The sequence below is a fragment of the Solanum pennellii genome, chromosome 11 (genome assembly GCF_001406875.1).
Source record: "Solanum pennellii chromosome 11, SPENNV200".
Classification (NCBI taxonomy): domain Eukaryota; kingdom Viridiplantae; phylum Streptophyta; class Magnoliopsida; order Solanales; family Solanaceae; genus Solanum; species Solanum pennellii.
In genome coordinates, this window is record NC_028647.1 from 63,572,061 (window position 1) to 63,585,993 (window position 13,933).

The window sequence follows — 13,933 nt, forward strand, 5'->3', positions numbered from 1 at the left end:
ATTGCCCCCGTGACGCGTAGCCACTTCCTAGATTCGTTCGCGTCGTTTTTATGTCAATTTGACTTCACAAAAAGACTCAATTAAGTGAGGAGTCTTTGGTAGGGGATGACTATATAACGATTTATGGTAAGATTTAAGTCATTTTACATACCCAAATCAAATCCCCAAAGTTGAAATCAAAAATCACTCTCATCTCTCTCAAATTCTCTGTTCCTTCAAACCTCCATTGAAGACCATTAGAGCTCCAAGAATAAGGTCAAGTCTTCAAGTTTCCAACGCAATTTCGTGGCTTTATCATCACTAAGGTATTGTTTCTTTCACTCTTTGGGATTCTTTTCCCCAAGAGGTCCCTCCAAAAGATGATTTTTAAATCTCCCAAAACTAGGATTTTTCTTCTTACATCGGTCTTCTTTGAAAAATGAAATTATGAATCAATTGTGATGAATAATGATGAATTAATGTTGTTTAAGTATATATTAATGGTTAATTGATGATTTCCTGTGAGTTTTTCTTAGACCCATGTCCATCCCTAATTTCATGAAAACCTTGAATTTGTATGGTGAATTGTGAAGATTATGAACATGTAGACTGACTACATTGTTGTTAATTATGTAATTGCTTCTTGAATTTACCTTGTCTATGTATTGGTTATGTATTCTTGGTAATGAAAGTATGAAGGTTCTCGAAAGGGGCAATGAGATATGCTAATTGGTTCTTCTTGGATTCAATTATGAAGTATGAGTTACTTAGATAGTAATGCTTCTGTGTCAATTGTGTGGTTGTAATGTTGATGTTAAGCATTCCTCATCCTTAACCCTAGACTATTGAATTGGTTATGAAGTATGCAAGTATGTTATGGTATGACTATTATATGATTGAAAGTAGTTTCTCATGATTATAATAAAGTGTTGAGTGAAAGGTTACTCACTTGTATATGATTTCTAAAGTGAAAGGACAATTTTCACTTATGAAAACATATGAGTTATTATGATGAGATGTTCACATAGGGGTCTAGAAGAGACTAATGTGATCTTGTATGATGAGTATGATGATTACTAAAGGGAATAAATGCATAGTACCGAAAAGGCATGTAAATGAGATGGAGGTCTCACGTTTAGTAAGTCCGCCTCCCACATGGGTTTCTTCACGTTTAGTAAGTCCAGATTCCCAAGTTATGTGTTGTCTCATGAGATGGAAACCTTCATGTTAGTAAGTCAAGGTTTCTAGTAACAATCTCCTTAACCCTTAACTATGTGCCCACATAGAACTCTAGCTTAGTGGATCCACATAGAACTCTAGCTATGTACGAATGCTTACACCTTAGGCAAGTGTTAACCCTCTCTTTTTAGTGTAGGAGTAGAACACCGGATCCCATGTAGCTCACATGGTCTCATGTTGGTTATTGCACTTCTTTCCCTGATGTAAATGTAAATGAACAAGTTAAGTATGTAAATTCTTATTAGGGTTGTCCTAAAGGCTACTACTTAGTGTGAGGGAGGGTACTTAGTGTGAGGGGGGTATGAAACTTCTCTTGCACATTGCATATGTGGGATCCTAAAAGATGGTTCTAGTAGTGTTCTTTTATGGTTATGATTATGATTATGATTATGTTGATAAGCTATGAATAGTATTGATGTATTAAGCATGTTATGATAAAGTATGAGAATATGTTGTAAGTATGAAGTGGGTTGCTTAATGTGATACTTAGCTTGGGATAGGATTATGGGGTTATATTCTTGGCATTGCACAAGTGTTGCCTGAGTTGCCTATATGTTGGGTTGATATTATGTTAAATTGACTCATTCTGCTTATTATATGTGCATGCTTAGTTAAATTGGTAGAAAGCATGATTTTGACTAAAAGGTCCTTTTCTTATGCATTGATGATTTTTATGCATAGAAATCATACTTAGTACGTGTTGTACTAACCATATTTCTTTCCTTTTTCCCAAACATTTTAGGTTTCAATTGTTGAAGGATTCGTGGTCAATTGCAAGGAAGACTTGGATCTTTTCCCAAGTCATTGGTGAGTCCTCATGTTCGGGGATGTCGCCATGTCCCACTCTAGCTATGATATTGCTTATGTTTTAAAGACATTTATCCTTTCCTTTATCATTGAGACAATTGATGTAAGCCTATAATGGCGTATTGTTTTTGTATTGGTTGTGTCCAAAACGTTTGTACTCTTGTAGATGGTTCAATGTGAGACATATTTAGACTAAGTTCTTATGTATTGGTTATGTTGTCTAAACGAGAAGCCTAAGTAAGCTTCATATGCAAGGAGTCTAAGTAAACTTCATGTGTAGTATGAGAGGTCTATGTAAACCTCAATATTTAAGAAGTTCAAATTTTTCTGCATTTTTGACCTATGATGTATGCTAAGGGCTAGTCTTAGTCCTCTTCGAGGACGACGATGCCGGCAACGACTAGGAGTACTTTGGGTCGTTGTTACAGTGGATGAATTCCACCTTCTAAAATTATATGTGCACACCATTCGCAAAATATACGGAAGACCAATTGTATGTATGGATGATCTCCGTCGAAGAGTGAACTATACATAGAGGACATATCAAATAATGGGGAAAAAAATAAAGCACATAGAAAACAAATAGGAATAACAATAACAAAATAATGTAATAACCGAAGAATTGGAAATATAAGGAGTAATAGAAATAAAAATGCTACTACTATGGATGGGTATGAACGGGGAGTGCAAATATTGACATAAGTTAAAATCTATTTATTAGAAAACTTTGCTATTCAAAAAAGAGATCTGCTGAAAGGGGTGCAATTCTGCAGTAAAGTAAAGAAGGAAAGAGCATCTCTGCCTATAATCTTTGATTAAGAGCCGGAATTACACAACTACAATTACTGATAGTGAGGCAATATTATCTCAGGAATTCAGGATAATCTATCTCAGAAAGCTACAACAAGAATCTTACGAGCAGACGGATTCATGTTCAACAGCCATCCTTTTCTGAATCAAGAACCGATAGAATGCCCAATGCTGATGAAGAAAGATGCATACCCCGCACTAATCCTCCATACCCGGTCTTAATTTTATAGCACAGCAGCAAGATAGAATCCCAGAGTGCTGTTCTTCCCTGCAAAGAGAAAAAAGAGACGTGAGTTATAAGATTGGTCTTGCCATGTCGTTACTGAAAAATCGCAGAAAATGAGCATCTTAGTAACAATAACTTGCCTGAAGAGAAAACTGAGGCATCTTATCCCAGTACAGGGCAAAAACTGGGGGATTTTGCTTTCCGACAGCCAATATGCAAGCTCCTGGATGGAGCACGGATAGAACACCAGACACAACAGCTACATACTTTTCAGGAAACCTTTCTTTAGGAGGTAAAACACCCAAAAATAAGGGATTTTTGCTAGACTGGATTCCAGCATAAGCTGTAGGATCAACATGTAGCATCCACTTTGGGTGCTCCAGGAAAGCACAGAACAAATATAGGAGCAAATGAGAATCGGTTGGAAGCTCAGGATTCCATTTCTTGTTTCCTTTTCCATAAACCTCTACACTGCCCAAATAATCATAATTCCTCAAACAGGTTCCCTCGGAAAGCTCTGCAAAGAAATTGAAACCTGATTAGCTGTGCAACACAGATATAGAATCAGCATACTTCATCTCTCATCTCTACACCTAGAACATAATGGAGATCCTAGAGTGACTGACATGCAAGGTAAAGTTGAGAGTCAAACTACCTCGAATCCTCTGTACGGTATATTCTGCACGGACACTGCTTTGTGGCAGCAATCCCTTGCCCCATTCTCCTTTCATTAAGGACTGAAGTCTTTGGTGTTCAGTGATGGCATCAATGCATTCTTGTAAAATAGGGATCAGAGAGTTCTCTGGCAAGGATGGTTGAAGACCTCCAGAAGCTGACTTTGCTGCAAATAAAGAAGCATCGACAAGATACTTAAGAATTAGTACATCGATACATCCAACAATGAGTAATGAATTGCAGGACTCATAATCTTATAGGGGTGAAGTGACTTACACATGCAAGAATCAAGAGCCTGGACAAGAGTAATGCGCAACTGGTGAAGTAACCCGTCTTCGTCAACAGAAAATGAGGGTTTCCATTCATTAGTCCTCTCAGTAGCAGATATAGCAGCAGTCCCAGTATCAGGTGTTCCATTTCCAACTTGACTAACTGTGATTGTAATGCCTAGCTTGCCAGCAGCTTGCATAACCTGAACACGCCATTAAGCATGAAATGGTTTAAATTTTTCTAATATTGCTTGGGTCACATAAATTTGACTTTTCAGCCTTATTAGATTATTCAATTAATAAAAATTCCTCATTTTTTTCCTTCTGCAGCCAATCAAAAGATTCTCCAAGTCTTGAGAGCATTTCTGCTACATCCTTTTGATGTACTCTGCTACAGCCCAATCTTCATGGTCATTTCGACACTTTATAAGTGCGAAGACAGAACCGAAGGAGCTCTAACTGACATCAATGACCAGAATTACAGAAAAGAGTGGTCTAGATCAACAGTTAAGATTCTTCAGGAAGATCATTGTGTGCCAAGAAGAGGAAAATACATTAATGAGAGAAAAGCAGAATAACAAGTATCAAAAGAAAAAAATAAAAGCAAACAAACAAAGTTTCTAAACATAAAAGTTGGAGTGAGAATCCACCTTTGTGTGACTAGTATCAATTTTGTTAAGCAAAGGCTTTAGCAGCATGGATGAAAACCATTGTCTGAGTCGGTCACGCCACTGCTCGATCTGTGGATATATCCCCAGATGTCCAAATGCTTCAGTGGACTCTTCCATTGACATTGGAGGTGGTAGATCGCCTTCCCCTCTCTTTGGTGGAGTTGAGAACTTCTGGGAACCAGGGGACATCCTAACCGGCCTTAGAGGAGTACTTCTTGGAGTTCCAGAAGTATTCGTGGAGCTGGGCAGGTTACTAGGACTGACTACACCAAACCCACTTATGGTGGGCGGTGGAGTTGCCAACTTGCTTGCTGATTCAGTAATTCTCTCATCAACATCAGCCAGGAACCTTTCAAGCTGTTCCTCCGTTGCAATCTCTTTATGAAAAGTAGCTCGCTTGTTCGACCAAGGGGTGGCAACCAATTCCCCACCTGGTGAAGACTGGATTGAAGGTGATTGAGAAGGAGATGCTGAAACAAGATATAAGGATGGGGAAGCTGGTGATTTTGATGGGGTGCCAAAAGATGGTAGTTTAGTTCCACTACCAGTTCTAACTTTGTCACTACTAAGTCTAGTTGAAGGTTTTGAACTAGAAATTGGCTGATGAATGGGGACTAGGACATTTGAAGGAGAGGCTGAGACAACTCTTGATTTGGGAGGTCTTGTCGAAGACTCCATAGCAGTTTGCTCAACATTTGTTTTAATCCCCAAAAGCCCTAATTGTCGATTAGTCAGACGTGTATTCTCCTTTGTTCCTTTGGTAGGAGACGTAATTGACACATCAGCAGTCTTTGTTCTACATAAATAAATAGCCTTGACAAGGGCAAGAAAGGTTCCAAATAAGACTATGGCTGCAAAAGCCTGTATGAGTCTGACAATAAGACCTGAAAATAATTATAAAATGTTCGTAGTAACAAGTCTTTGATAACAAGTTTGATACAGTAATGTTTAAGTTCAACCAAATAGGACCACATCACTTACAAGCAGTTTCTTGAGAAACATATCTGAATTTCAGACTCTCGGCAATCCCGCTTTCCCTACAACCACTCAAATTCAAATGAATTTGTTAGCTGAGACACGAAATATCAAACTAAAGTTATGCATTCTTATGATTGGTACTTTCTTTCTCTGAGGCTGGGAGGATAAGGTTTATTCAAGCCTTTTGACTAGGTTTTATAAACCTTCTTTCTTTTTTTTATGAAACTTAATTCAGGGTCAAAATGTGAAGACGTTTAACATTATTGAAACACTAAGTTTCAGAGCAGCTTGGGTAAGCACAAGAACTTCTTCCATCTAGATTTATGTAAGAGTAAAATTAAGGCAGCATGTGCAGCTACGATCTCGTTAATTCATCTAAGTCTCCATGAGAGAGGCCAAGAGAGAGTGAAAATATTGACCTGGTAAAGTCATCCCTTCCACTGCCCTAATCAACACCAGAATGATAGAATTTTTTCAATACTAAACATGCAAATATACTAAACAAAACCAAACAAAGATAATTAATAGCTATGAGTCTATCTTCAGTAAGCATCGGATTAACTCTCCAACACAAAAAAGAACACCCTAAACTAAAACACATAGTTTGGCGTCTGCAGACACTTGTTTCACTTGGCGCTGAATGATCAAAGCTAAAACCTTTAGGCATATCTTGGCATGTTTACTTTCCAAAATTCCTGCAGTCCCGTACTATGACATTATCAAAGAGAGAAATATGACTAGTAGATAACTACTTTATTGATGTAGAAAGCATAGACCCTTGCTTGTAATTTAAAAAGTCAGGAGAAAGTGAAATATAATACCCTCGCGCTGTTAGAAAAGGTTTTAGGCAAATACAAACCGATGTTAATATCAAAATAGAATACTAAGACGGTTATCCATCCAAATGCATGTACGTTATTAATGTTCACATCATAACGTTTTCATTGACATGGTAAGTGAGCTTAGAATCCAATACAGAAAGTGTGCAAATGCCAAAAATAATATAAACTTCAGCAATACATATTAATCAAATGACACACACACATTCTGAAAACACAAACATAAAACAGGTTGTAACTTTTAGCTTTACTACAAACTCCCCACTTTTTCTCAACCGTTCCAACATGTGGACAGAACATTATAATTGCTTCTCTCTCAACCCTTTTACTCCACAAACAAGTACTAACTTTCATGTTAACCCTTTCCAAGCATGACGGAATGCAAGTAATTTCACGCCTACAGCGCCTAGCTGTATATAGTTAAAAACTTCAAAACATATCCAAACTCATAGCTTGCTTGGCCAAACTTCTAAAATCTGCTTATTTTAAAAAGTGCCTTTTGAAATAAGTACTTTTGGAGAACACCAAGTTGTGTTTGGAAAATCAATTTGAAAAGTACTCTTGTTAGTACTATAGCAAAATGTGTGCTTGACTAAGGTTCAAAAAACGCTTACATTTAAAAAAAACCCAACTTCTATAAATTTGCTTATGCTACTACCCAAACTCACTTAACTTTTTTCCCTAAATGCTTGGCCGAAAAGGCTACTAGTTTGTCACAAACACATAGTGAGTCCAACAGACTTAAAATCCTATATTGACACACGGTATCCTTCAGGAACAGATGTAGAGTCTTATGCATATGTATAAGTATATTAAGAAATCTACTAAATATATATAAATATTTGATTGTGAATCCAGTTATTATAATAGTATTAACTTGAGGTCGATATAGGACTCATAAACTCACATTTTGGATCTACCTTTGTTATCTTCTATTGGTATGTCCTCATCAGCAACAACAACAATTATGTCTCAGTTCCAATTTATTATAATTAAGAGTGACGAGCCAAAAACAATACCTAAAAGTATCCCGAATTTTCGAGTTTCATACCTGAACTAGAACCAACTATTCATCAAAATACACTTCAACTATAGATTGTTCCCTTTAACTACATGAACGACTCAACTGTGAATTGTTCCCTGATGATTAAATCTCAAATAGGAAAAGGCAACAACATATAGTTCAGGTCTGTTATGGTAAATAGTTGTTAATAGATATGAAACTCGTGATAGTTCAAATAAAAAACTCGAAAAATCGGGTGCACTGGGATTGTGATTTTTAACCATTAAAACTCTAAAATTAACAATGAAAAGCGCAAGTAGATAAAAATACCTAGAAAAACTCCTGAGAAGAGTAAAAGCAGAAGCAACGGAAATAATGAATATGGAAACGAAAGTGGACTTGGAAGGACGAAGACTGTTCGTTGTTAGGGCAGCAGAAAAGGCTGGATTCTGATACACAGCGAACTTCGAGGGTTTAGGTGCAGGCGAGCTCTGTTCTCCTCCTCCGCCGGCGCCGGCACTCATTGTCGGCGATTTTTCTCCGTTCGCCGTTCAGCTCACGCTCACAGTGCTCGATATTTTTGCAATTTGAAAAAAGAAGTTACTTTAGTACAAAGAGGGAAAGAGTTTGGGGTTTTAGAAATTCTAAATTGATTTTGATTGTGAATGGAAGTATAATATGGAAATAATAATTCCTTTATTCTAAAAATAGACTTTTTTTTTACACGATTTTTATCTTTTTAACGTATTAAGAAAAATAAATTATTATTTTTTCATGTCTTATTCTTAATATTAATTATTTATTTTTAAAATTATTTTTTAAGATCTGATACGAAATATTATGTCGATCATTGTATGGTAAGTCTATAAATAATAAAAGTGAATTGAGTGAATAATATATTCTTATGTTATTATGTATTTTAAAATCAAATACTATGCCTTATGTTATTAAATTACGATACGATACCAAAAAGAGATTTAAAATAAAATCGAACATCAATTAATCCAAAGAACCACAAGATTAAGGCAATAATGAACTTTATAGTTTGAAAAGTTGTAACAATCAAGCTTGAATTAGTAATAATAACTTAATAAATATGAGTTTGATGTTGAGATACATCTTGAGTCACTAGATCGTCGATTAAAATTAATGAAAAACTATTTAATTACATAAATGATTTTATTATAAATACTAATTCATTGTATAGTTTAAATTTATTTCATATTATCTCACTAGTTAATAATTTTGTTTCAGATTTCAAGTTAGGTATACCACATTTTCAAATTTCAAGTCAGATATATGTATAAAAAATACAAGATATATATATATATATATATTTGATACCTTAATAATTTTAAAATACAAATACATGTGGAGAGAGGCGAGTAAACGAGGAAGAGAGGCGAGAGAGACAATATGTATCTTTTGATACTAGATACGTATATCTTTAATATTGGATAGATTTTGATATACAAATACATAGAGAGAGAAAAGGGATTCAAACAAGATAGGAAGGAGGTTAGCAAAAGAGTCAATATATCTCAAGTACATGTGAATCTCACTCGAATACGATGTATCCAAATAAATTACACTCACCTTAATTCACATGTATTTGAAATGCATATATCTAAATGTGCCAAATATATATATCTGACAAAGTAAATATAAACGAAAAAGTAATTTTGAAAAATAAAGAAAAATAACATAACTAGGTCATGAACTAATGAAATTTGTGTTATTTGTTCTAAAATTGAACATGTGAGTTGAACACCTACACTTATGAATCCTAATGAGTGGAATTTTCACTTTGATTGTTTCATCATTCCTTAAATAGAAACTATTGTTGAGGCGAAAGCCCAATTAGAGTCGGCCCAATTAAAAGTATTGAGGGGAGCCTTTTGCACTTCATTTCACCTTATTTTTATATTGGAAAAATTACATAAATTAATACATTTTAAAAAATAATTACTGATTTTAACAATACTTTTTGTTTATTATCATTTATAGCAATGCTTTGTTAAATCCGTAAAATGTATTAAAAGTGAACTATATATGCAATATATATGAATTATAGTTGTTTTTTTGAAATATATCATGTTTGTTTGGTAAAAAATCGTCACATTGTATTATAAGTGTATTAAAATGTGTGATAAATGTATTATCCATCATTAAAATTTGTATTATATGTGAATAATAAATTGTTCTTTGTAATATGTATTAAACTTGTATTATAAATGAATTAAAAGTGATCAAGTGAGGTAAAAATATTATTGCTATAAATGGTAAATATTTTTTTATTATAGTATATTTATGTAAGTTTTCCTTTTATATTTTTGTCATTTAAGATAAATAAATGTATGTTTTTGCATTATAAAATTTAATCAGAACAAATCGTACCACCAAATATATGTTTAGTTAATTGTATGAATTCAAAAATTGTAGTTAGGTCACATTTTCATGTATGAAGCATATAGCTTACCTATGTAAGATAGACTATATGTTTATTTTGAGATTAATGCCATATAAATTTATCTTAAGACTATGTTATATTGAGTCTTAAAAACATGTCTATTACGTGAAGCTAAATTATTTCTCATAGTTACTTATTCATTTTACATTATATCTTATAAAATTATTCGTTTTCCTTCTGTAATTTAATATGAATTCATCTAAGATACCACGTGTATCTATAGCTATTTAACTCTCTTATTAGCCAACCTTAAATTAAAAGCACTTAAGAAAACTGATGTTGGATAATAATTCCGTCTGAACTAAGTATAATTATTAAATAGGCCATATTTAAAATATGATTTTGAGTTATGAGATCGATCTATATAAGCTATTAGTTGGAGACATAAATTTTCAAAAAAATACCATGAGTTTAAATTTTAAATTTTGACAAAAATTCAAATGTAATGAAATTCAACAACCAAATCCTACGTGTCCCCATAATAAATTTTGATGTGATTTTATTGTTTACCTTTTTTTCTTTTCTTGATCGGAGCCAATCTGCAAATGATATATTTTATGAGATTGTCTGATTAGTGGAATGAGATAAATTAAAATATAATAAAGTTAAAATATTTTATGAAAAATTGGTTTCTTGAACCTAAACATATTATTCTCCTTATAAAATTATAATATGACCAATCTCAATGGACCAATAAAGCTTAATTAGGCCCCCTTATTTGAAATGGATTAGGGGATGAAATTATTGATTACAAATTTTATCAAAATTACTTGGTCTCGCTTAATTCAGTGTATCCTGAAATCTTTAACGAATGAAATTTATGCAGACAGTTCATGGATATTAGGTCTCGTTTTGCCCTGTCTTTATCTAATTTCAAAGAATTTAAAGTAAATTCTACGATTTTGTTAATTTAGAAGAAAGGAGAAGAGTACCATCGAAACAAGCACTAATATTCCAAGTTAAAATTATTTAAAAAATACGATCCTTAAAAATATTTTACAGATAAAAATATAATGATGTAGTAGTCTTACCTAATTAAAAGATTCTAATGATGAAAGGGAAACGTTCAAGCTTTAGGAGTAATGACTATTTAAGGTTATTCAATTATCACTAGGAATATATTAGAATAAATATAATTAACATACTGGAATAAATTAAAACCCAATGTTAGCAATATTGAAAATGATTATTATATTTTTTTAACATATTATAATTTATATTATTTTCTGAAAACTCTAATTATGAACTCTGACTCGGGAATAAAATATGACTTTTATTTTCTGAATTTTTAATTCAATTAAACAATGTTTGACGGCTAATAAATGGTTAGAGAGAATGTCTGTTTCACATAATTCTTTAATTATATCTTTTCTTTTATACTTCTTCCGTCCGAAATTACTTGTTATGTTGCGTTTATCGAAAATTAATTTGATTAATTTTCAAATATAAATTAGATCACTTTAATTCAATATTTTAAATCAAAAAATTAAATATTCTAAAACTAAATGAAAAGTACTATAAATTACAAATTTTTATATATTAATATGATGAAAAAATCATTTTAAAATGTTAGTCAAAGTTTTTATAGTTTGACTCTAAAATAAACTATAAAATAAAAATTATAACAAATAATACCGAACAGAGAGAATATTTATATATGGTATTTAGATATTTAGAGGGAACTTCTTCTTATTATTATTTTGACTGTCTCAATTTTGAATATTCAATAAGAAAGTCACGTTTAGTAAGGAATACTTTACTTTCAAAATATATTTATCGATATAAATTTAAATTAATAAAAATTCAAAATAAAATATCAGATAAAATATAAAACTAAACCAAAAATAAAAATAACAAATCACGTGAACTATCAAAACTAGTAGCTAGGCTTTGCAAAAGTAAATCGAAAGACGATCTAACTTCCATACTTATATCCACTTCTTAAATAAAATAGAAAATATTATAATCTATAAAATAAGAAAAAAAAGTAAAGAAAAAACATATTATTTCTCCCGAAAGGGTAGAAAATATTATAAACTATAAAATAAGAAAAAAAGGTAAAGAAAAAACATATTTATTTCTCTCAAAAAGGATTTATCGATCTAATTTACAATGAAAAAACTTCTTTATTTATAAGTGAAAATTGACTTGGTTCTAAAATTAGAATTTTTACTTTTCTCTAAAAAAAATATATATCCACTATGTTTATAATAAAAAAACTTTTCAAATTAATATTAAAAAAAAATAGTGCGTCTGATGTGGAGAAAATATTTTCTTATTTTTTTACTATTAATCCGGTTAAAATATCTTTTTAAATACTTTTGAAAAAAAGTTGCGGTTGTTATATTCTAATTTTTTACTTATTAAAAAATTAAATATTTGAAATGTATTCTTGTATGTCATATATATAATTAGACAGATTAAATTTTAATCAAATGATTGATATCCATCCATTTTATAAAAAGATTTTATATTCAAGTTTCTAAAAATCAAATCTCATCTTAGCTGCTTGTTTCTCGTCACTAAGTACTCAAAATTTGGAAAAATATGTTTAAACAATTCAATTTGATTTTAATCAACAACTAAACATTTTAATTCATTGTCTCATAAACATTGATATGAAAGATATATTTTGGTGTAGTTTAGATCATCATAAGTTGAAATATTTTATCGTCATAATTAAAATCAGTAAAAATGTTTGGATGTACATTAAAATATTTATTTATTAACTAATATCAAATTTAAATATTTATTTATGTATTATGTCATGCTATTTTTTTAAAAAAAAGTTAATATTGAGAGTGCCAACCTAACTTCCATGCTTATTTTATGATAAAAAATAACAAACCTTTCCAAATACATTATTATGTTCACAAAACAAAAGCACTTGAATCTAATTATTTCACTGTCTGTCTACTTTAGTTATTCTTTTTCTTTTTATTCCCAGAATAATGGTAATATTTCTCTTTTAAAATTAAAGAAAAATTGTATATAATGAAAAATTAATAAATCAAATTAGTTATTATAACCATTTTTTGATTTAATTGTATCTCGTGGCAAACTGTTTGCCAATCACCTCTCTCCCTCAAAATCTCGCTCGCCACTTTCCCCTGTCGCTCTATCTCTCGCTCGTCACTCTCCTCTCTAGCTCCATCTCTTGCTCGCTTCCTCTCACTTTTATACAAACACATGTGTATAAAATCTGTTTTCATTTATAAAAATCGAGAGAAAATTGTGTAAATACATATATTTTTGTTATCCTCTCTCCCAGATCTCGCTCGCTACTCTCCCTAATCTCGCTCGCCACCTCGCCTTTCTCGCTTATACAAACAGAAACGAAATGTATAAATTGCGTTTTTCTTTGTATAAAGCGAGAGAAAATTATATATACACATACAAATACATATATTTTCATTCTATACACTTATAATTATACAATAAAAATATTCACCCGCTCAATTTCTTTTTCCTTTCTCTCAATCGTATGAAACAATTAATTAAAAAAATCTTTCACAATTTCAATAAAAAACACTAATCTCCTCTTATTTGGATTTGATCTTTACAAGCTGACGTGTCTATCCAGCTCACATGTTTATCTTAGTAAAGTAGTAATATAACCAATTTGGTCTTTGTATAAGTTCTTATTTTATATACAATATACAATATATAATTTTTACAATGAAATATTGGATAAGGAATATGTAAATTTTGCATAATTGATATATGGTTTATTTCTAGTTCTAATTCTAATTAAAGTTTTTATAAGTTATGCCTAAATTAAGAATGTTATTAACGAATTCTAGTGTAATTTTAATCATAAAAAGGGTGGATTTAATATTTTCAAAGATTTTATAAATAAATAAATTATAATAAAATTATAAATTCATATTTATTGCAGAATATTTATTATAATTTTCATAAAAATAAAAAATAATAAATTTCGATGAATCTAATATCAATACGGTAT

General features: G+C 31.5%; 1 protein-coding gene across 2 annotated transcripts; it reads right to left on the reverse strand.

The window, feature by feature from the left end:
- Window positions 1-2,718: 2,718 nt before the first annotated feature.
- On the reverse strand, window positions 2,719-8,149 carry LOC107005080. 2 transcript variants are annotated; one of them, XM_015203569.2, is made up of 7 exons: window positions 7,827-8,149; window positions 5,658-5,722; window positions 4,656-5,560; window positions 4,013-4,208; window positions 3,717-3,902; window positions 3,202-3,578; window positions 2,719-3,103 (listed from the first exon to the last, which is right to left on the reverse strand). In XM_015203569.2, the coding sequence occupies exons 1-7, from the start codon at window positions 8,018-8,020 to the stop codon at window positions 2,960-2,962; spliced, it is 2,067 nt and encodes a 688-aa protein (XP_015059055.1). In that variant the 5' UTR covers window positions 8,021-8,149; the 3' UTR covers window positions 2,719-2,959. The 2 variants fall into 2 exon arrangements, with proteins under 2 accessions (XP_015059055.1, XP_015059056.1); XM_015203570.2 differs by having other exon boundaries at window positions 2,759-3,103; window positions 5,658-5,713; window positions 7,827-8,108.
- Window positions 8,150-13,933: the final 5,784 nt, after the last annotated feature.

Coding starts and splice junctions, on each gene's coding strand:
- LOC107005080 (XM_015203569.2), bottom strand. CDS start 8,020: ATGAGTGCCGGCGCCGGCGGAGGAGGAGAACAGAGCTCGCCTGCACCT. Junction 5,723..7,826: donor CTTCTCAGGAGTTTTTCTAG/GTATTTTTATCT, acceptor TTTGAATTTGAG/TGGTTGTAGGGAAAGCGGGA. Junction 3,104..3,201: donor TGCCTCAGTTTTCTCTTCAG/GCAAGTTATTGT, acceptor TTCTCTTTGCAG/GGAAGAACAGCACTCTGGGA.